This window comes from Chelonia mydas, chromosome 27, assembly GCF_015237465.2.
Source record: "Chelonia mydas isolate rCheMyd1 chromosome 27, rCheMyd1.pri.v2, whole genome shotgun sequence".
Taxonomy (NCBI): Eukaryota; Metazoa; Chordata; order Testudines; family Cheloniidae; genus Chelonia; species Chelonia mydas.
The window spans coordinates 8,390,127-8,409,768 of NC_057860.1; the positions used below are offsets into that span (position 1 = coordinate 8,390,127).

A 19,642-nucleotide genomic window follows, 5' to 3' on the forward strand; every position below is an offset into this window, starting at 1 on the left:
GTCTCTTTGTCAGGGGCCAGCACCTGGCCTCAGTGCTTCTGTCATATGAGTAATAATTGACTTAGTGGAGCTCTGTGGGGTCTGTATCAGCTGAGGTTCTGGACCCCGGGTTCATTTTCGCCCCTGGACAGAGCAGGACGTCCTTGGAACGCATGCTGCCCTTTTTCGCTGCCTATCTTCTCAGCACTGCCTGCCGGGACGTCCCCCACGGTCCCCGCTGCTCTCCTCATCTCTGCTTTGGGGACGGCGCGTCCTTCCCGCTTCTGAGGCTCTTCCGAAAAAACAAACCGACCCCAGAGCGCATGAGAAACCAGCTGGGGATTCTGTCCGCTTCCCAGAGCTGGCAGCAGCCAGGCAGAGGCTCCAGCTCCAGACAGCTGCAGCGTGCCAACTGGGTCCCCCGGCGCCAGGCAGGGGAGGGGGAAGGGAGCTTGCAGGGGGAACTGGAAGTCCTTTCTCTGCCTCCCAGCAAAGGACACAGAGCCCGGAGGGACTCTGGAGAACAGCCTAAGTCACCGGGGCTTCTCCCAGGCAGGCGATCACATCACGGCGTTGGGGGTTCAGTGCAGGGCTTTGGGGGCTGGATCGAACCTGTTGTATCGTTGTGGCCAGATGATTATTTATGACTGCGGGAGCCCCAGCCGCAGACCAGGCCCCCCTGTGGCTAGTTCCCCTGGCTGGGGGCTTGCTGGGTAACGAGGGGGGGAGCCGTCCGCTCAGGCGTGTGGCTAATTTCAGCAGCGCACTGAACAAAGAGAGGAAATGAGGCATGTTGGCCACGGCGGGAACATCCTCCATGTTCCCTGGCGGGGGGTGCGCGCAGGGCTGGGGCGCGGAGCAGCTCCAGGCGCTTGTCCTGACACCCCAGTGCTCCCTGTGTATCTTCCCCCCCAGCCCCGTCGCTCTGCCTGCGTGGGCCGTCCTCTCTCCTTCCTCCCTGTCTGTCTCCATCCCTCTCTCGGGCTGGGAGCTAACCGGCCTGCTCCCCACCGGCCCTATCCACCGGTCTGGGCTGGTGGGGAGAAGGCCCCTCATCCCAGGAAACCCCACTCTGAGAGCCCTGAGCCTGGGGACCCTCTAATCTGAGAGGCCCCATCCAGGAGGCCCCTCAAGCCGAAGCCTACGACTCCAGATCCTGCTGCCAGAGATCCCCAGCCCCAAGGGGCTGGGCTGTAGGAGACCCTCCTGCCTCAGTGTCCCACCCAAGCGGGGCCGTGATCCAGCAAAGGATCCCAGATTATAGGCGTGGGATCCAGGTTTCCAGCCCGGCCCATCCCCTATCACTAAACTCCAGCTGGTCCCACCGCAGCCGTACCAAGGCGAGCCGGCCTGTGGCTACGGCCTAACCATGGTGGTAGTGAGAGCCGGTGTCTGGGCGACTATCTCCTCTCCACGCTCCCTTTCCCTTGCCACGGGAGCACGCCGTCTCCTCTTGACTTCTAGCTCCGGCTGGCCGGCAGCCAGGGATGCGTCACCCACGGGGTTCGACGCCGCGCCTGTGATGAGGGCGTCTGGCGAGGCCGAGGGGAGGAGGGGAGCAGCTCAGGGTGGGTAATAAGCTCTGATTGCGGCTGGCAGGGCACCAGCCTTCCCTGGGCCGTGGGCAGGGGAAGGGCAGGTCCTGGCTGGAGATCAGGGAGGCTCCGGGGAGCCGGGAGTGGCCGCCCTGACCAAAGCTGGCCTTTGAGGCCTGGGGCAGTGGGGATCCAGCATCGACACCATCCGGAGCTGGGTTCCCCAGAGAGCTTGGGGCCAGGCCAGCTGGCTGAGGCAGTCGGGAGAACAGGGCTCCTATGGCTGAGCCGGCAACTGCCTCTCTCAGGGGCTTGGGCCAAGCTCTTGATCACGGACTTTGGGGGCCTTCAAGGGGCCTGGTGGTGAATGGGTGGGTGCTCAGCACCTCCTGGAATCCAGATCCCTAAGGGGTCTCAGGCTGGCCTCCGACGCCTTGGCCTTGGCTTTAGAGACCCTCGGCTGCAGGGGCCTGATTTCCCCCCCCGGAGCCACTGGGCCAAGGCGTAAAGCTTCCCCTTCCGCCCCAGGTGTGAGGCGGAGAGCCCGGGTTCCCTGCCCAGCCCCCGCCTGAGCGGGCGTGGGGCTGTAAAAGCAAAGAGGAAGCTGCTGGAGTGGGGGTGACCTAGGGCCAAGGATGTGCCCCCCTCTGCCTGGGGCTGGCAAGGCCCCCGGCGGTTCTTACTCAGCCGCTTTGCTCTTGGGCTGCGATAACACAACCAGCCCTGCGGAAAGGCACTTGGGCCGAGCTAGTGTTTGCGGCTTTATTTGACCTTTCCGACAGCCGTGTCTGCTCCCCGGGCTGCGGGCACCTGCATCACAGGGCGAAACCCTGCAGTGGGCACCCAGCTCCGCTCAGGCGCACAGACCCTCGGCCAGACCGAGCCTCCGGGGGCAGGGCTGTGACTGAGGCTGCCCGTGCAGTGTGCACACGTGGGCATGGCTGTTTGCGCACGAAGGGATGTGTGTGAGATCCTACAGGGTGCGCGTGCGTCTGTCTCGATTTGGGGGTGACAGTCAGCTACCCCACGCCCCCCACTGCAGTGAGACCCGAGATAGACGGGCGGGGTGTAAGGGACTGTGTGTCTGGGTGTGTGAAGGCATCAGGGGTGTGTGTGTGTGTGTGTGTGAGAGCAGGTGTGTGTGAATTTGTGTGGCTGTACACGCCTGTGGGTCTGAGACTGTGTTTGTGCAGGGTGGTGGGAAAGGACTGTGTTTACAGGTGTGTGTGTGTGTGCAAGTCTGAGTGTGCAAGATTGTGTGCGAGTATGAAGGGGTGTGCATCGAGGTGTGTGTGTGCGTGTGCGCGTGAGCCCAGCTGTGTGGGTGAATGTGCTGGGGTGTGCCGGTAGCTCTGGGTTCACAGGACTGGCCAGGTTTCGGCCGCCCCGGGCTGTAGGTTGGTGCGAGGCCCGGCTGGGCGCCGGAGCTCCTCCGGGGTGAGGGGAGGGTCACTCCGCACCAGGCAGCTGGCCTCTCTGCTCCTGACCTTTCCGAGGCGCACGGTTCTGGCTCCGAGTCAGAGGAGCGTAAATACCAGGACTGGCAGGGGCCGCGCTGGCACCAGATGACAGGCATGTGATGGCTCGTGTGGGAAAGGCAGATGGAGCATGGGTGGGAGCAGCCCTGATAAGCCTGGGTGGCCAAGCTGAGGTGGCCTGGTGGTGATCTGACCTAAGCACCCACTGAGGACCTGGGGGTGCTGTGCCAGCTGGATGGCTCGGGCGCCCTGAGAAAAACCCAGCTGTCCTCCGACACAGGAACTCTCTGGGTACCCAGAACAGCCCAGGAGGGCTCACGGCTCCTCCTTATCTCATGCCAGCCCCAGGGGCCTTTACCCCACTCCCATGCTATAGAGATCCTGGCCAAGGGGTGGGATGCAGGGCTTCACCTTCCAGGGGAGCATCCTCTGTGAGAGAGGTCGGTACCACCTGGTTGCCGAGCTGTGCCACCCCAGTGAGCTGGCATACAAAGCCGTACACCATCAAGTCCCATGTGTGCCTACTCCTGAAAGGCAGCTACCTCTGGGGTGGGACTAGGCAGCTATTTAACAGCCCACAGGAACACTGCACAATAGGTTAGGTCAGGGAGCAAAGAATTCAGGAGAGTTGAAATCAGAGATTTGGGTGCGGGGGTATTGCAGTCTGAATGGACGTTACCCACATTTGAATTTGGCCAGGACCCCAGCATTAATCTCTCTGCACTGGAGGTTGGCAGGACTTTTGGCTTCATACAGGCATGTGCCATATGATTCCCAGCCCTGTGATGAGTATCAGGGCAGGTTCTCCAACTGACCCACTGCTCCGACTCCTTGCATCTCCCCAACCTGCCTTTATGTCCCTCCCCAAACACCTCCTCTCCCCCTCTGCCATCCACGTCTCTTCACCCCCCGCACTGCCTGTCCCACATGTCCCCGCCCCCACACTGGCTGCTCCCTTCTCCGAGTTGCTCTGACAGGCCAACACCGGGCCTGCAAATCCTTCCTGACAGAGGGTCGGGGGGCAGTGACGTGCCTGTCAGCCGAGGCGAAGGGCAGCTGACAAGTCGCGGGACCGTGCCTCAGAGGGACAGCCCGGTGTGTGCAAGGGGCAGTGCTGGAATGACGCCCTGTCCCCCCTAGCTGCAGAGGCAGGCAGAGGGGTGCTGGGACACTAAGCAGTGTGGATGGGCAGCGGAGGTCGGGTGGGGGAAGCGAGGTGCCAGCTGCGCCACTTGGAAATGGCGCATCAGAACCAGAGACCTGATTCTGACCTGGGCAGGCCCTGAACTTACTTATCGCCTGCTCCTGGGGCCAGGCCCAATCCATTTTCCACTTCCCTGGTGAGCTGGTCAGAGCTCAACCACCTTCCAGGTGAGTGTTGTTGTGGATGCCATCGGCCAGCCCAGATTTGCTCAGCAAACTGGGCCCCCGCGTTGGCAATAGATTTGGGGGGGTTGCTGTGCAAGCCCATTGCTCACCTCTGCCGCACTGCAGTCAGACGTGTGACCACACGGGGTCGCTGCTTGAGGGCGTGCCCAGGGTCCTGGGAACGCGTGTTGCTGTTGTTACTTGAGCCAGCTCGATCACCGCTAGCTTGCGCACATCTCCACGGGCTGCAGTCAGACTCCCGACTGCAGCGCCAGCATGCCCCGAGACCCTCCCATTCGCTGCATGTCCCAGGGTGGTCTGCACCTGCCCTGTAGCACGTGCTTTCCCTTTGTGTTTGAGACATGCCTGTGGGGCGCAGGGGAGCCACATCCTGCCATCCCAAGCATCTAGGCAAGGATGCATCGCTGACCCCTCCTGAGTCTGTGGCCCCGTTTCCTTGTCCTCTGAGCCAGAGAACAGCTCTGAGGCCAGTCCCGCTCCTTCCACTCTGGTGGGCAACAGACCCGGTCCTTTTGGTCTCTTCGATATCTCGGCTCCCCCAGGCTGGGGCGTTTGACGCCTCCTTGCTGAGTGTGACGCAGGAAGAGGCGCGTGCAAAGCGGTTTCACCCCCGAAGGAGCTGTGAGCGTGCGGAGCGCCTGTGCAAGACGGTGCCTGAGCGGGTGGAATGGCGTGCCTGAGATTGTGAGCATCCAAGTGAGCGCGTCGGGACGTGTGTGAGGTCAGAGATTGGTAGCTGAGTGTGTGTTAGTGTGAAAGCTTGGGAGTGTGCACGTCAGCCCGGAGAGCATGCCTGGCCGTGAGTGGGTGTGAACAGAGGGGTACGAATGACTGAGAGCTGAGGGCAAGCGTGCGTAAGGGAGTGTATAAATGTGTGTCACAGCAGAGGCGTACCTGAGGGTGTTTGAGTGGATGGGCCCGAGAGAATGGATGTGCTTGTCCATGTTCAGGTATGTGTGGGAGAGACTCACAATTGTTCATACACCCCCATTCTCACCCACATGTGCACAGACACTCTGCGCTCCCACGTGTGCTCACACCAACACACTCGGCTATAACTGTGTGTGCGGAGAGAGCGACGGTACCTGTTGAACCCCCCACCCGCAGGGTGTCTGCCTCTCTCAGTCTATTTCCAGCTGTGCGTGTGGGAGAGAGAGATGCTCCACATGGCCCCAGCTCCCAATCCCTCGTTGATTTTAGCCCCACTCCGGGGCTGTCAGCAAGAGGAGATATAATGTCTTAAATCTCAGCTTCCCGACTGGGGCCATTAGAGCAAACGGCAGAAAAGTTCAGCTCCGGGTTACCTCTGTGGCAAAGCAGTGGTGTTATTTATTTCGTGGGGGTTTTAACGTCCTTTGTCAGAGCTGCTGGCTGGTAATTGATATCTATGATACGATTTGTCAGGCACTCACATCAGCTCTCAGGATCATGTGTCTTGCATCCTTATCTGGGTCCTGATGTGTCAGCGTGGCTCAGGCTGGCTCGACCCTTAGAAACCCCCTCAGGGCCTTGGAAGAGGGCAATGAGTATTTGCTTCTGTCTTCTTAAAATGATGGGATAGGAAATAAAGAAATAACTTGGTTTGGGCTGGCTTGAGTAATAATTCTCTGCCCCTCCTGTCTAGGGGTCTCAAAGCTTCTTACTAACATTAATTCATTAAACCTCACAACCCCACCTGGGGGCAGGTGGGTATCATTACCTCTGTTCTATAGAAGGGGAAACTGAGGCACAGAAAGGGCTGAGGTGGGAATAGAACTTAGGAATCCTGACCCTGCTCTAACCACTAGACATCATTCCCATGTGGAGCTGGGGTTCTAACTCAGTTGTCCTGTTGTAGCCACTAGACCACGTTGAGCTGGGAATAGACCTTAGCTGTCCTGGCTTCCGTTTGCCTGCTCTGAACACTAGTCCTTACTCCCACCCAGAGCTGGTCGTAGAATCCAGGAAACTCAAGTCTCAGCCCTTTGCTTTTACCACAGCTCACCCTGGTGATTGAATTGGCTCAGGTTCGAGCCTGGAGTTTGGCAGGGGCTGGGTACATAACCCACAAAGGGCAGGGAAGGGGCATCTGCCATTAGGGTGACCAGATGTCCCTATTTTACAGGAACAGCCCCCATTTTAGGGTCTTTTTCTTATATGGGCTCCTATTGCCCCCCACACCCTGTCCCGATTTTTCACATTTGCTGTCTGGTCACCCTATCTGCCATGCTTCTAGGTGATCCGCTTCAGATGACAGGCTCTCGATGAAGCTCAGACAGAAGGCCAGATGCAGCGTGGCTTAAACAATGGTAACTCAGCTCTGTTTGTTACACTAGCAAATTGACATATCTTTATACACCTCAGGATTCCCACTGGAATAGTTCCTGCGGTTGCTTCTCTCTGTTTCTTTTCTTTTCTTTCTTTTCTCTGGTCTGTCTAGCTCCTTTCCCACTTCCAGCTTCGACTCAGCCTGTAGGGAATCATCTGGATTGACTAAAAATCAACACACGTTATAAAAGGATTAGAAAACGTAACCTGTGAAGAGAGGTTGAAAGGAAGGGGAATATTTAGTCTCGAGAGGAGAAGGCAGAGCAGGGACAAGATAACAGTCTTCAAAGACGTAAAAAGGGTGTGATAAAGAGGACGGTGACCAATTGATCTCCATGGCCACCCAGGGTAGGACAAGAAGGAATCAATTGACTTTGCAGCACGAGAGATTTAGGTTAGATATTGGGGAAAAACTTCCTAAGGATAAGGACAGGTAAGCACTGGACCAGGCAGCCTAGGGAGGTGATGGAGTCCCCATCATTGGCAGGACTGTAAGAACACGGTGGGGCCTGGTTTTCGTGCGGAAACGACAACTTGGAGCGTGGTGTCTCCTCTGGGCTGCTGCCCTGCGCTGGAAGGTGGCCGGCGCATCTTGAAAGAAGGTGTGGGGGGAGCACCCGGGGGTGGCACTCCCGGCGGGGGCTGGCATTCCTCAGGAACCAGGGTGAAGGGCAAGCTGAGATTAGACCCCACAGGGGAGCGTCTGTCGAGGGCCACGTTGACGTGCTCATGTCTGACCGCACCGAAGCCGCAACTTTAAAATATGGCCGCAACCGTTGAATCAAAACCGCAAGACTTTCTTGCAGCCTGACTGAGGGATGCGCAGTAGGCAAAGGCTAGACCCCGTCATCTGGCCAGCGAGGCACGACTCTGGTGGGGGCAGTTGGGGCCTCACTTGCTTAGGTTAAACGACGTGGTGGTAGAGAGCTTGGCCAATGCTCCGACTGTTGCTACAGCCAGGGTGCCTTGTTGCTCCAGGCAGCCCGGATGGTCGGCCCCGGGGTCTGAGCACCCAGGTGAGCCTCGCCCGGGTGAGAGTGGCCACGCTGCAAAGCCCTGCCCGGGGGCGTGCGTCCTCACCCATGCCGCACGCCCCCATGTGTGCTGCTAGGAGTTCGGGGGAGGATGTATCCCATGGTGCTTTGTGCCGCACGGGAAGCTGAGCCTCTCTGTCGTTCTTTCCAAGTGACTTGGGGATGAACTTGTCTGTCCCTCTGGGCGCGCGGGGGGAATTGTGGGACGGCGTTGGAGGACTATCAGCATTCGAGTGGCTTAGCCAGCATCCTGGCTGTAAAAGGGCAGGTTACCAGCCCTAGTGAAAGCAGCCCCGGGGCTCTAAGCTATCCCCAAAGCCAGGCCAGCTAGCTCCAATTGGCTCCCCAAACTGGTGGCTATGTCTGACAGATGCCCAGCTTAGCCGCTCTGTGCCTTGGTTTACCCATCCGCAGTGGGGGCGGGGGGAATGATATTGACCAATCTCAAGGGAGTGAGGAGGAGCTGTTTGGGGGCGGAGCTGCCGTGATGCTGTCTGTCTGGGGCAGCCGGATCCTTGATGGGGGCTCCTTGGAATTAATAAAATCCAAATAAATTGTAACAAGGAATGACTGTAATTTGCCTTGAGATCCTGTTATAAGGGCTATCAAGGTGCCAATGTATTAGCTGGTCCATATTCAGGGAAAACGCCCCTGGGACTTCAATGAGAATTTTGCCTGAGAGGGAAGGAGGCAAATCTCTCGGGATCCGGCCCCTTGCTCTTAATGCCAAATCTATAAAGAATTAGTTCCCCCCATGCCGAGTTGGGATTTAATGAAACTGAGCTGCAAAGGGCAACTCATCAGTCCATAAAGGGACTTTGATGACTATTGATTGGACCAGGAAACTTTCTTGGAGAATAATCAGAGTCTTAATGAGAGATTCGATGGCAGAGCGGTGATTAATTAACTAATCACTAACCTTTCTAATTATGGGGCTGAGCTGGTTGGCCATGTGTGTGATTGCACACGTGTGTGTAAATCATTCGGAGCTTGTTTTATGTTGGTTATTTTTTTTTAAATGAACTTTTATCCAGCACTTGGTGTGGATGGAAGGAGTGGGAGTGCCAGCCCCGGAGCGGAGTGCCAGCAAACAGCGTTAGGGCAAGGTCCAACCCCCAGCGCCACACCCCATGGGAATTGAGTCTCAGAAGACCTGCGTTCTATTCCTGGCTCTGCTACTGGCCGCTTGTGTGGCCTTGGGCAAGTCATGTCATCCTCCTGCCTCAGTTTCCCCATCTGTAAAAAAGAGACCAGTGTCATTATTCCCCTTTGTAAAGTGCTTTGAGATCTACTGCTGGGAAGAGCTAAGGAAGAGCTTGGGGTTTCTTGTTCTGTCCCTCTCCCCTGCCCCAGTTGTTAGCTGTGCTGGGCAGGGACTCTGTGTTTGTACAGCACCTGGCACAAAGAGGTCCCAGCAGGTCTGATCTCCAGGCACTGCTATAATAAAATGATTTGATAAAAATGGGCTGGGGGTTATTCTAAGTTGGCAGCCGGGGAGCGGGGAGGTGTTCAGCTATCACCAGTGGGGGTTCTAGCAGCTCCCCAAGGGCTGAGACACTTGAACTGTAACAGAGCAGCCTTCCGGATACCTAGGGCCAGCTCCTCACCTCCAGTTATAATTGTTCCAGGGCAGCCCTTTCCATCCCTAGAGCCCACAGCACTTTACAACGGAGGACAGGATCGCTATTCCCCATTTCACAGCTGGGGAAACTGAGGCACAGCATGGGGAAGTGACTCAGCCAAGCGCACTGGGCAGCCAAGACAGGACGAGAACCCACTTCTCCTGAGTCCCAGTGCAGAGCCCATAAAGCTGCCCCCAGCTCAGTAGCTGGGGGCAGGGATTTCTCTGGTGTGTGAGACAGTGCAGGGTCTGTGGCAAGAGGAATGGCCTGTATGGGGTCATTGCAAGCTGGCGTAGGCTAGAGCAGCCCGGAGGTGGCTCTGACTAAACCAGCCCCGAGGATCAGGGGAGCAGCCGTGTCTTCCCCTGTGTTGCACAGAGCTCTGGTGCAGCGGGGGATCTGGGTGCTGGGGTTCCTTGGCTAAGCCCCCTCCGCCCCCTGGACCCCCTGCAGTACAGGCCGGCCCGGGAGGCAGATTGCGCAGTCCCTGACTCTCCTTGGCTTCCTGCTCTGCGTAAGCAATGCCCAGAGGACGGGGATGGAGAGGGAGGGCGCGGAGCCTGCTGGAAGGTGCAGCTTGTACTGGGCCAGACAAGGACTCATGGCCTGAATCCATCAAAGGATACGGACGGACGCCCAGGGAGCGGCACGCTGCGCAGCGACACGCCGGCTCCCTGGCGCCGTGGCTGCCTTTGTCGGCACGGCGCGTGGCAAGGATGGTGTCAGAGGGCTGATCCCCCACCCCTGCCGTCCCTGTGCTGAGCAGTCAGGGAAACCCCCTGAGGCCTCTCCCCTGGGGCCCAGCTGGCTGTGCAGAATTGGCCATCCTGAGGCCACTGTCCCAGGTGCTGGGCTATTGGAGCGGGTCACTCAGCCAGGCTCTAGGGGAGGTGGCCCAGGCTCCGGGCGCTGCAGCCCTCCCATGGCTGGGATTTGGGAAAGCTCACTGAGCCACTGCCCGGTCTCTTCCACCCAAGGATGGAGAGTTCATGCCCCTGACCATGTGCTCCCCTGCATGGCAGACGCCAGCTCTCCGGCAGCTGCGCCGTGTGTCTTGTAAATATTTACTGTGGCTGGCTAGGTGAGCGCGCCAGCTCTGTTCCCATGTAAATGGCGCCCCCGTGGCTGGTTGGGTCAATACCCAGGGCAGATCCCCAGTGAATTTCCCCGGGGCTTTCCCAAGTGGCAGTGTGGTCCAATGGCTAGGGCAGTGACCTGCGTTCTAGTCTCACCTCTGCCACTCATTGAGCGTGTGGCCTTGAGCAAGTCTCTTATTCCGTGACTCAGTTTCCCTGCCTGAGCTTGTGTCTATCTCATCTATTTCAGCTGGAAACTGTTTGGGGGCAGGGACTGTCTCTTGCTAGGTGTTTGAATAGCAGGAAGCACTACTGAGCCCAGAGGCTGCTCGCTCTGTCTATCATCTCCACCCCGGACCCTTTCTTCCACATTGGTGACATGGCTCCAAGCATATCCCCCAGAATCAATGGCGTTATCCTGACACCTCCCCCCCAAGCAAGGCAATGCTTGTATCCCCATTGTACAGATGGGAACCTGAGGCAAAGAGAGACTGAGGCCCAGATTCTCAAAGGTGTCTAGGCACCTAACTCCCATGGGCGTTCAGCACCTAAATCCCTTTGAGGATCCGGGTCTAAGTGACTTGCTCAAGGTCACCCAGGGAGTCGGCGGCAAAGCCAGAAGTTGAAGCCAGTGTCATAACCGTTTGCGTTACGTAAGCCGTTTTGGAGCGTTTGCCTTTTATGTTCCTGTCCTCCTTTCTCCTCCGCCGCTGAGTCACTACGTCCGCACCGCTGCTTATTTATAGCTGCTCCCGCCTCCCCCCCTCACTTCCACTGGCACCGTCCCCCAAACAGCCTTGTGCGGAGCGAGCCGTGACCTGTGTAGATCGGGGAGGGGACAAACGACCAAGTCATGTGGTGCTCAGGATTCATCTCCATCCGTGTCACCTGCACTCTGCCCACTGATGCAGCCCGGTCTGGGGTACGGCACGAGGCGGGGTGATCGCAGCGTGTTTAGACATACCCGGCTGCCCCTGCCGTCCTAGCCTAACACTGCAATTCCCAAGCAGCTGCAAACAGCTCCCCTTCCCCCAAATCTTTCCCTTTGACCCTGAAATGTCGAATCCGCCCAGCAATGGGCAGTCTTGGATCATGGACAAGATCGAGGGGCCATATCTCATGAGCCATCAGGGCTAGAAATTAATGCCTCATCCCGCTGGGGAGGGGGAATTTCCCCTTTGGAACAGCACTCAGCAGGCCAGGAGAAATGAGATTTTCCAGTCATGAAAGGGTTTGATGTAAAAAAGGGGAATTAGGGTTTTTTTCCCCCTCCCTCCAGGCCAGGCCGGTTGGATTCAGGTTATTGCGGCAACCTTGGCTTGTCAGGCGAAGAGTTTGGAAAGTGGCACCGGTCACATGCTTTGAAGACGGTTCCAGAATACGTGGCACATACAGAATACGCGCTGGGCTGGTACAGGGCCGAGGGGCTAGCGGTATTCGGCTGGGACCCCTGGCGTAGCTGCCCCGCGGCGTCACACCAGGAGAATAAAGTGCCCACCGGGTATTATTATATATTATTCTAGCAGTGAGAGATCCCCAAATAGGGAATCGGGCCCCCATTGTGCTAGGTCTAGCACAGACCCACAATGAAAAGGCCCTGCCCCAAAGAGTCGAAATACCCAGCAACAAAACCTTTGTCCTACCCCACTCCATGTTCTGTAGCTCTGCGGACCCTCCTAAGCTCGTAGGGTCACACGGAAACACCCTCCAGTCCTGGCATTCAGGGAACACAGGGGTTGAGCTTCTGGCTGGTCCTGGCGAAGGGGGGTGAGAATGAGCGTTGGAGGAGCTGGTCGTGGAGCTGTCTGTCTGTCTGTCTACGGCAGAAAGAAGAAGAAAGATTGAGATGGACCGCGAGGCAAACCGGAGTTGAAATAGATTATTGAAAAGAGAGAAAGAAAGGATTGAGATGAACAAAGACACAGAATTTGAATAGCTCACCAGCTATATCGGGGGGGGCAAACAACGGCCCAGGGGGCACATCCGGCCCTCCAGACGTTTTAATTCGGCCCTGAAGGGCGGCCGGAGGGGGGACATGCCGCTGCTTCTGGGAGCTGCTTGAGGTAAGCGCCACCCGGAGCCTGCACCCCTGACGCCCTCCCACGCCCCAACTCCCTGCCCCCAGCCCTGATCCCCCTCCTGCCCTCCGAACCCCTTGCCAGTCGGAGCCCTCACCTCCTCCCGCACCCCAACCCCCAATTTTGTGAGCATTCATGGCTCGCCATACAATTTCCATACCCAGATGTGGCCCTCGGGCCAAAAAGTTTGCCCATCCCTGAGCTATATATTGGTCTACAGAGAATCTCCTTTGCCTGCTGTCTGTCTCTGTTCATTTGTCTTTCTGTCCATCTATCATTCCAACTCCTTCCTTCCATCATCTCCTATCTATCTGTACTAATGTTATTGCGTGGTTGGTCCTGCCTGAGTGACCCCCTTACAGATCGGGCCATTCACTCTGCGCACCCCGCCATCCAACCAGAATCACTTCACCCACCACTGAACTGCAGCCACCTCTGGGCTGGAACACGGCGGCTGTTCATCAGCGCTACATAACAGTTTGGGACAGGGCGTGAGGGTCCAGTTGGGATGACGGTGGGAATCTGATGCAGAGAAGATGTGGGGGTTTGGCCAGGACACAGGGGCTAGCCCCCCCAACTCTGCCAGGGGACCCCGAATGAATCTCGCTGCTACATCCCCCTGGACTCCTGAGTCCAAACACTGTAGCACCCCCACCCCCACCCTCTCCTGTTCTGATCCGTGCCCGCCCGCAGCACCCAGCCGTGGTGGAGTCAGTCCCACAGCCGGCTCCAACCGTCTCTCTCCCCCGACCCCCGTGTCCTTTACAAAGGGAAGCTTCTCAGCCAGTCTCCCTGGGACTCATCCCAGTGCCCCCCTCCCTTGGTGTGGACCCTGCTCTCCTTGGGGAGGCTCGAGGATGGCTGATGGCAGTACATTGATCAGTGACTGCTAAGGGGAGGGAGAGAGGATGAGGGAGGAGCCTTCCTCCTTCCTTCCTTCCCCGAGCCAGCAGGGCTATAAAGCCCCTGGGTGGTGAGCAGCCAAAGCAGCCAGAGCGGTGAGAGCAGCAAGAGGGACTGGAAGCTCCAGGTTCTCCCATCCTGTCCAGCTGACGCCCGCACCTCTCTCTACCTCCTGCGCCCCGACGCCTGCCCGCGGTGAGTAGCTCGGCCAGGGGCTTAGCTGGGGGCCAGGCGCTGCCCTTGGGGGTGGGGAGCTGGGGTGGGGTCAGTTTGCCCCCAGTCAGGGATAAGCTGAGCAAAGAGGGAGGTTGTGGGTGGTGGCATGGCCTCCCCAAGGGAAGCGGAGAGACCCCCATTGTTTGGGGCCATCCCAGTTCGACTGGGTGGGGGGGGGGGTTGGCCCCGAGTCTCTCACTCCCATCAGCTTCCGGGGCAGGGGTGGCCCTGGGAGTTACTGGCCAAGCACAGTGGGAATGTGCAGCGCCTGGCGCTCTGGGGTCCTGGGCCTCCTAGGTGCTACCGTAATACACCTAATAATGTGCAGTGCCTGGCACTCTGGGGTCCTGGGCCTCCTAGGTGCTACCGTAATACACCTAATAATGTGCAGCGCCTGGTGCTCTGGGGTCCTGGGCCTCCTAGGTGCTACCGTAATACACCTAATAATGTGCAGCGCCTGGCGCTCTGGGGTCCTGGGCCTCCTAGGTGCTACCGTAATACACCTAATAATGTGCAGTGCCTGGCACTCTGGGGTCCTGGGCCTCCTAGGTGCTACCATAATTAACATCATAATGAGCAGTGCCTGGCACTCTGGGTCCTGGGCCATGCCTAGGGCTCTGAGGTGCTACCGTAAAACACCAAATAACCCGGGGTTCTCAAACTTTTGTACTGGTGACCCCTTTCAACTAGCAAGCCTCTGAGTGCGACCCCCCCTTATAAATTAAAAACACTTTTTAAAATATTTAACATCATTATAAATGCTGGATGCAAAGCAGGGTTTGGGGTGGAGGCTGACAGCTTATGACCCCCTATGTAATAACCTCGCGACCCCCTGAGGGGTCCCGACCCCCAGATTGAGAACCCCTGATGAACACCATTTGGCACAACGGGGGTGTTGGGCTGTGTTCAGGGCCAGCACAATATCAATCATAATAATAAGGAAAGCCTGGGGAGGAGGGAATGGGGGTGACTCCTAAAGAGGAGGGTCTGAGGGGCATCTTGCTTTCCCTCCCCCTCCCCGCCCCCAAATCTCTCCTGCTTTGGGTCTCAGTTCATTATTCCCTGGGGAGCGGTGTCTGATGAGCGAGGGGGGCTGTCAGCGGAGGGCGATACAGGCTCTCAGGTAGGGGCTGAGTAGCCATCTCTTCACATTTCCAGGAAGGTGGGTCAGGGGAACATGTAGATGGGTCTCATGCTTACTAAAGGGAAGCCAGTGTGGCAGGGCCGACCTCAGCCCTGGCATGATGCCCTTAGAATCAGTGGGGTGAAGCCTGCCTCTGTCGAGTTGCTTTTAGACACTTGATTTCAGGGGCATCGTCTAGAACCCCCCCCCCCCCGGTCTTTACAGTATGTATGCAGCAGGGAAACACAACGGAAACACTCACTCCTCCTGTCCATCGCACACACACCAAATAGCAGTGCAGATCTAGAGACGGGCCTGCACACGCGGATACGTGTGCAGCGGGGCAGAGACACAAAAGGGCCCCATCTCTTTTATCTGTACAGCGCCAGGCGTGCAAAGAGTGTGATGGAAGTAACACTGCAACTCTATGGATGCACACAGACTAGTAGGGACCTGGGTGCATTTCTACCAGTGTAACTCATTATCTTCTGTGGCTGATTTGCAGGGGCGTAACTGAGCTCAGAGTCTGGTCCTAAATGCGGCGTTCGTCTCGTTAAGCCTGGGTGCATAAATGAATGAATATGGATGGTGGTCTGGAGTCTTAGCTTTACTGCGTCGAAGCGCTATGCCAAATATCAGTGTATCCACCCCCCTGTAATACAGACAGGAAATGGAAATGTAGGGCCAGAGTCTGAGCTTCGCTGCCCTGGCGTAAATCAGGAGTAATGCCATGGAAGTTAATGCTGTTACAACGGCATAGGTGACAGCAGAATCAGGCTGTTCGTGTTGAACAGCTGCTGTGTTCCACCCCAGAGCTGGCTGCTTTGGGGAGGTGGAAAAGTGACTTGTTTATGGGATGCCAGAGGGAGCTGGGCACTTAATTCGGGCTCCTTTGAAAGTCCCAGCTTTCTGTGTGGTGACACAGCAGGCCAAATTCACCTCTTGGTTACAACCACGTGGCTCTGGGGGGGGCTGCCCCAGCCTGAATGAGAGGAGGCTTCCACCCAGGAGGTGCAAACCTGTAGGGATGAACGGCAGGCCCTGTGGGGGACCGCAGGGAGCTGGAGGTCAGGAATCGGAAGGGGGACCAGAATCTGGGATCAGGATGCTCAGCAACTCAGCTGCCCTGTGCGTTTGCAGGAGAAGAACAGGGCCGATGGGTTGTCCCCCTCCTTGGTACATGGAAATGTCCCCTGGGCTGGATGTCTCAGCAAATGAGCACACAGTCCTCTAAGGAACTGGGAAGGATCAGTGTCCCATAGGGGATGGGACATGATTGCAGCTGGGCAGCCATTCCTGTTTGTATGATAGCAACATCTAGCAGCCCCAGCCATGGGCGGGCTCCTGAGAGGCAGGACTTCCAATCGAAATAGACACACAAAGGGTGGGAGGGGAAAGAGGCACACAGAAGGGAAGTGACTTGCCCAAGGTCACCCAGCAGATCGGTGGCAGAGCCCAGCTCTCCTGATTCAAATAAGACAACAGGGTGTGTTGGCCTTAGGGTGAGGGGCGAGCAGGTGAATCTGTGCCCCCAGCCAGAACCTTGGAGATTCGTGAAGTTCAGGACCACTTTTATTGGGTCCTTGGACTGGCAGCAACCCCTTCCCCATAGAAACGCAGCTGCCCAGCAGGGGTCAGTGGAGAGGGTGGCAGGGGCCATGTCTATATTCGCACGGCGTGTTCACCCCGTTTTTTGCCCCGCTCTCAGATGGTCGCCTCTGGGAAGCTCTGGCCCATGCTGGTTGCCGTGACCCTCTGCGTGCTGTTCTGCTTGGGGGCGCTGGTGGAGGCCTACCCCCCGAAACCAGAGAACCCCGGAGATGACGCCTCCCCGGAAGAAATGGCCAAATACTTCTCTGCCCTTCGGCATTACATCAACCTAGTGACGAGGCAGCGGTGCGTGTGGGCGGCTTGGGCTGGGCACACATTTGTGTTTGTCCACGCCCTGCACGGGTGTGTCTGTGCGTCTGGCCACAAGTGTCCAGGTTTGGGCATGGGCCAGCGCGGGGGTCTGTACGTGTGTGTGTGTTTTTGCTGTGCAGGAATCTCATGGGTTTTGTGCAGGAGAGTCTGTGTTTGTGCCCAGGGGTTGCCGGGTCGGGTGCCCGGTGGTGGGGGGGCATGTTTGTGCACAAGCCCGGGGTGTCTCTGCACCTATCGGTGCAAAAGTCTGCGCTCTGTGGGTGGTGGTGCGCGTGTGTCTTTTTGAACACGGGCAGTTATGCACAAATGTGGGTCTTTGTGCATGACTTTGCCTGGGTTTTTTCCCTGTGTGGGTGTGTGTCTGAATGGGGCAGGCCTGGGCCTCCTAGGTGGTTTATTCCCCTAGCCCCCATTCGCAGCCAGATCTGGGTCTGCGGCGTCATTCCCAGCTCCGTGTTCTCACTCCAGCGAGAATCGTGAGTTTTATTCTCTGTCTGCCCTGGATAATCTCCCAGTGTAGCCCGTGGAAGAGGCAGGCTGCCGGGTCCCCTGGCCCCTGGGGGGTCCTTTGGGGAGCACAGTGAAGACGGCAGCCATGAAACAGGACATTAAGCACCAGCTCCATCAACGCAGCTTGCCCTGCAGGAGCCCGTTAGCCAGGGGCTAATACATGCTAATTGCAAACCAGAGGGGACTGCTTGCAACCCTCCTCTGCCAGGTCCCTAGCCCCTCACTTGCACATCCCCCCCACCCAGCCCTTTCCACACACTAAGACACCCCCCCCCACAGCCCTCTCCACACACTCGCACTGCCCTCGCACACTCAGACACCTCCCCATGCCTTGTGCCTCCCTTCCCCCGCGCCCTGGCACGCTCCACTCTCACTGATCCCATCTGCCCCCCATCCGTGCCCCTTCCCCCCTTTCTGAGTAGCCGGGAGGATGCTGGGCTCTGGGGCCTGCCCCGGCCAGGCGGGGTCCGTGAACCCAGTGCTCTGCTTAACTGCTCCCCAGGTATGGGAAGAGATCCAGCCCCGAGGCCTTGATGTCCGAGCTGCTCTTCGGGGACAGCAGCGATCACGCCGACAGATCGCGGTGAGCGCGCCCCTGGCCTCTGGGGTTCCCTTCGCTCCAAAGTCAGCAGTCCCCCCCGCCCCAACCTCCAGGGTGGCAGGGGATGCACTGGGGCCCTGTCCACGCTGTGGTCCGAGCGCCCCGCATTGTCCTACACCACCCCCTGGGAACTGGCTGCTCATGGGACCTAGACCTGAGCAGACATCTGGAGCCGATGGCCCCTAGGGCCCGGATCCACCCCCCGCCCCTTTCCCAGATTGGACCCCCCTCAGTGAGGGGACTTGGAATCCGGATCCAAACTCCATGGCTCGGGTCCGACATGAGTGGTACAGGTTGAAGGGGGGGGCTATGCTGGGGTACAGGGAGGGGTGATCCCCATATGCCCCAACCCCTCCCCAACCCCTCTCCTGACTGCCAGGCTGGCCCTGCCCACCCTGTAGGTTGGGGGAAGGGAAAAGCGTGTCCCAGTGGTGGAATGGGGGGGGGGTTGCCTCTCCCTGCTGGTGGGGGTCAGCGACTGGCTGCTCTGTGGGGAGGAGGGAGAGATGGGGATAAGGCTGAGGGGGCAGAGCTTGAGGAGGGGGCTGGTGGGGAGGGGGGGGCTCCGCCTGACCTTGCCCCAGTGTCTAACTCCCCATTCTCTCCGGCAGGTACGAGGACTCCTACCTATGGTGACGGGCTCCCTGCTCCCCCACCCCGGTCTCTTTTTAAATGTTCCGAGTCTTTTGGTGTCATTTGCGTTTTTAATTGAACCCTGAGGAGCTGGAAATCTCTCTGCAAAGAGGGTCATCCCTCCTCCCCCCCGACTCTTTCCCGGCCCCGTCCCCAGCCCCACCCCAGCCCCCTCCGAGGCACCGAGACCTCCCCCCCATACAGCACCTGGAGAGGCTGCACCGCCGTGCTCGGCGCTGAGGACCACCCCCCAACCCCACGGCGGGGCTCACAGAGATGGATGTGGGCCCTGGGGGCGCGGGGCAGGGGCGCCTCTCTGGGTTGTCGTTGTAATGATGTCTGTGTGCAGTGGCCAGTCTGAGCGGCTGGATCCCGACCCCTCGCTGTCCCCCCGAATCGGGTTGATTTTATTTTGTACGTCATTTATATATATATATTTCCAGTGGAGCCTCTGGTCTCTGCCTCCATAATAAAGAGCAAGTTGAACGGAAACAACCCACGTCTGGAGTGTTTCTGTCCCTCCCCAGCACAGGCCGCAGGGCCGGGAACCCGGGGTTAAAAGAAAGGTCAGACGGGTGGAAGGGCTGGACGGAGGCTGTCAGGTCCCACAGCACCAACTTAATAACACAGAGAGAGAGAGAGAGAGAGAGAGATGGGTGTGTTTGGGGAGGGAGGGGTAGACAGATAGAGAGATTAGACGGGTGCGTCTGGAGATGGATGGATGGGGATAGACAGACAAATATGGGGATGGCTAGATAGATTAGGTGGGTGTGTATGGGGATAGATGAATATGTGTAGAGAGATGGGAGTGTGGGGGGATCGATGGATATGGGGCTGGATAGAGAGATGGGAGTGTGGGGGGATAGAGGGATATGGGGCTGGATAGCAAGATGGGAGTGTAGGGGGATCGAGGGATATGGGGCTGGATAGAGAGATGGGAGTGTAGGGGGATCGAGGGATATGGGGCTGGAATGAGAGATGGGAGTGTAGGGGGATCGAGGGATATGGGGCTGGATAGAGAGATGGGAGTGTAGGGGGATCGAGGGATATGGGGCTGGATAGAGAGATGGGAGTGGGGGGGATCGAGGGATATGGGGCTGGATAGAGCGATGGGAGTGTGGGCGGATAGAGGGATATGGGGCTGGATAGAGAGATGGGAGTGTGAGGGGATAGAGGGATATGGGGCTGGATAGCGAGATGGGAATGTAGCGGGATAGAGGGATATGGGGCTGGAT

At 58.1% G+C, this 19,642-nt stretch overlaps 1 protein-coding gene across 4 annotated transcripts in view; it reads left to right on the forward strand.

The window, feature by feature from the left end:
• LOC102934029 (peptide YY) overlaps positions 1-18,899 on the forward strand; it is a 33,569-nt gene extending 14,670 nt beyond the window's left edge. For 2 of the 4 annotated variants that reach the window (XM_043536989.1, XM_043536991.1), the window contains exons 2-4: positions 16,449-16,636; positions 17,676-17,756; positions 18,386-18,899. In XM_043536989.1, the coding sequence (XP_043392924.1) occupies positions 16,449-16,636; positions 17,676-17,756; positions 18,386-18,410 (294 nt within the window). In that variant the 3' untranslated portion in view covers positions 18,411-18,899. Of the gene's footprint in view, positions 1-6,605; positions 6,670-13,342; positions 13,597-16,448; positions 16,637-17,675; positions 17,757-18,385 lie in introns of those variants that run through there. The other 2 variants (XM_043536990.1, XM_037887076.2) reach the window with 2 other exon arrangements.
• Positions 18,900-19,642: the final 743 nt, after the last annotated feature.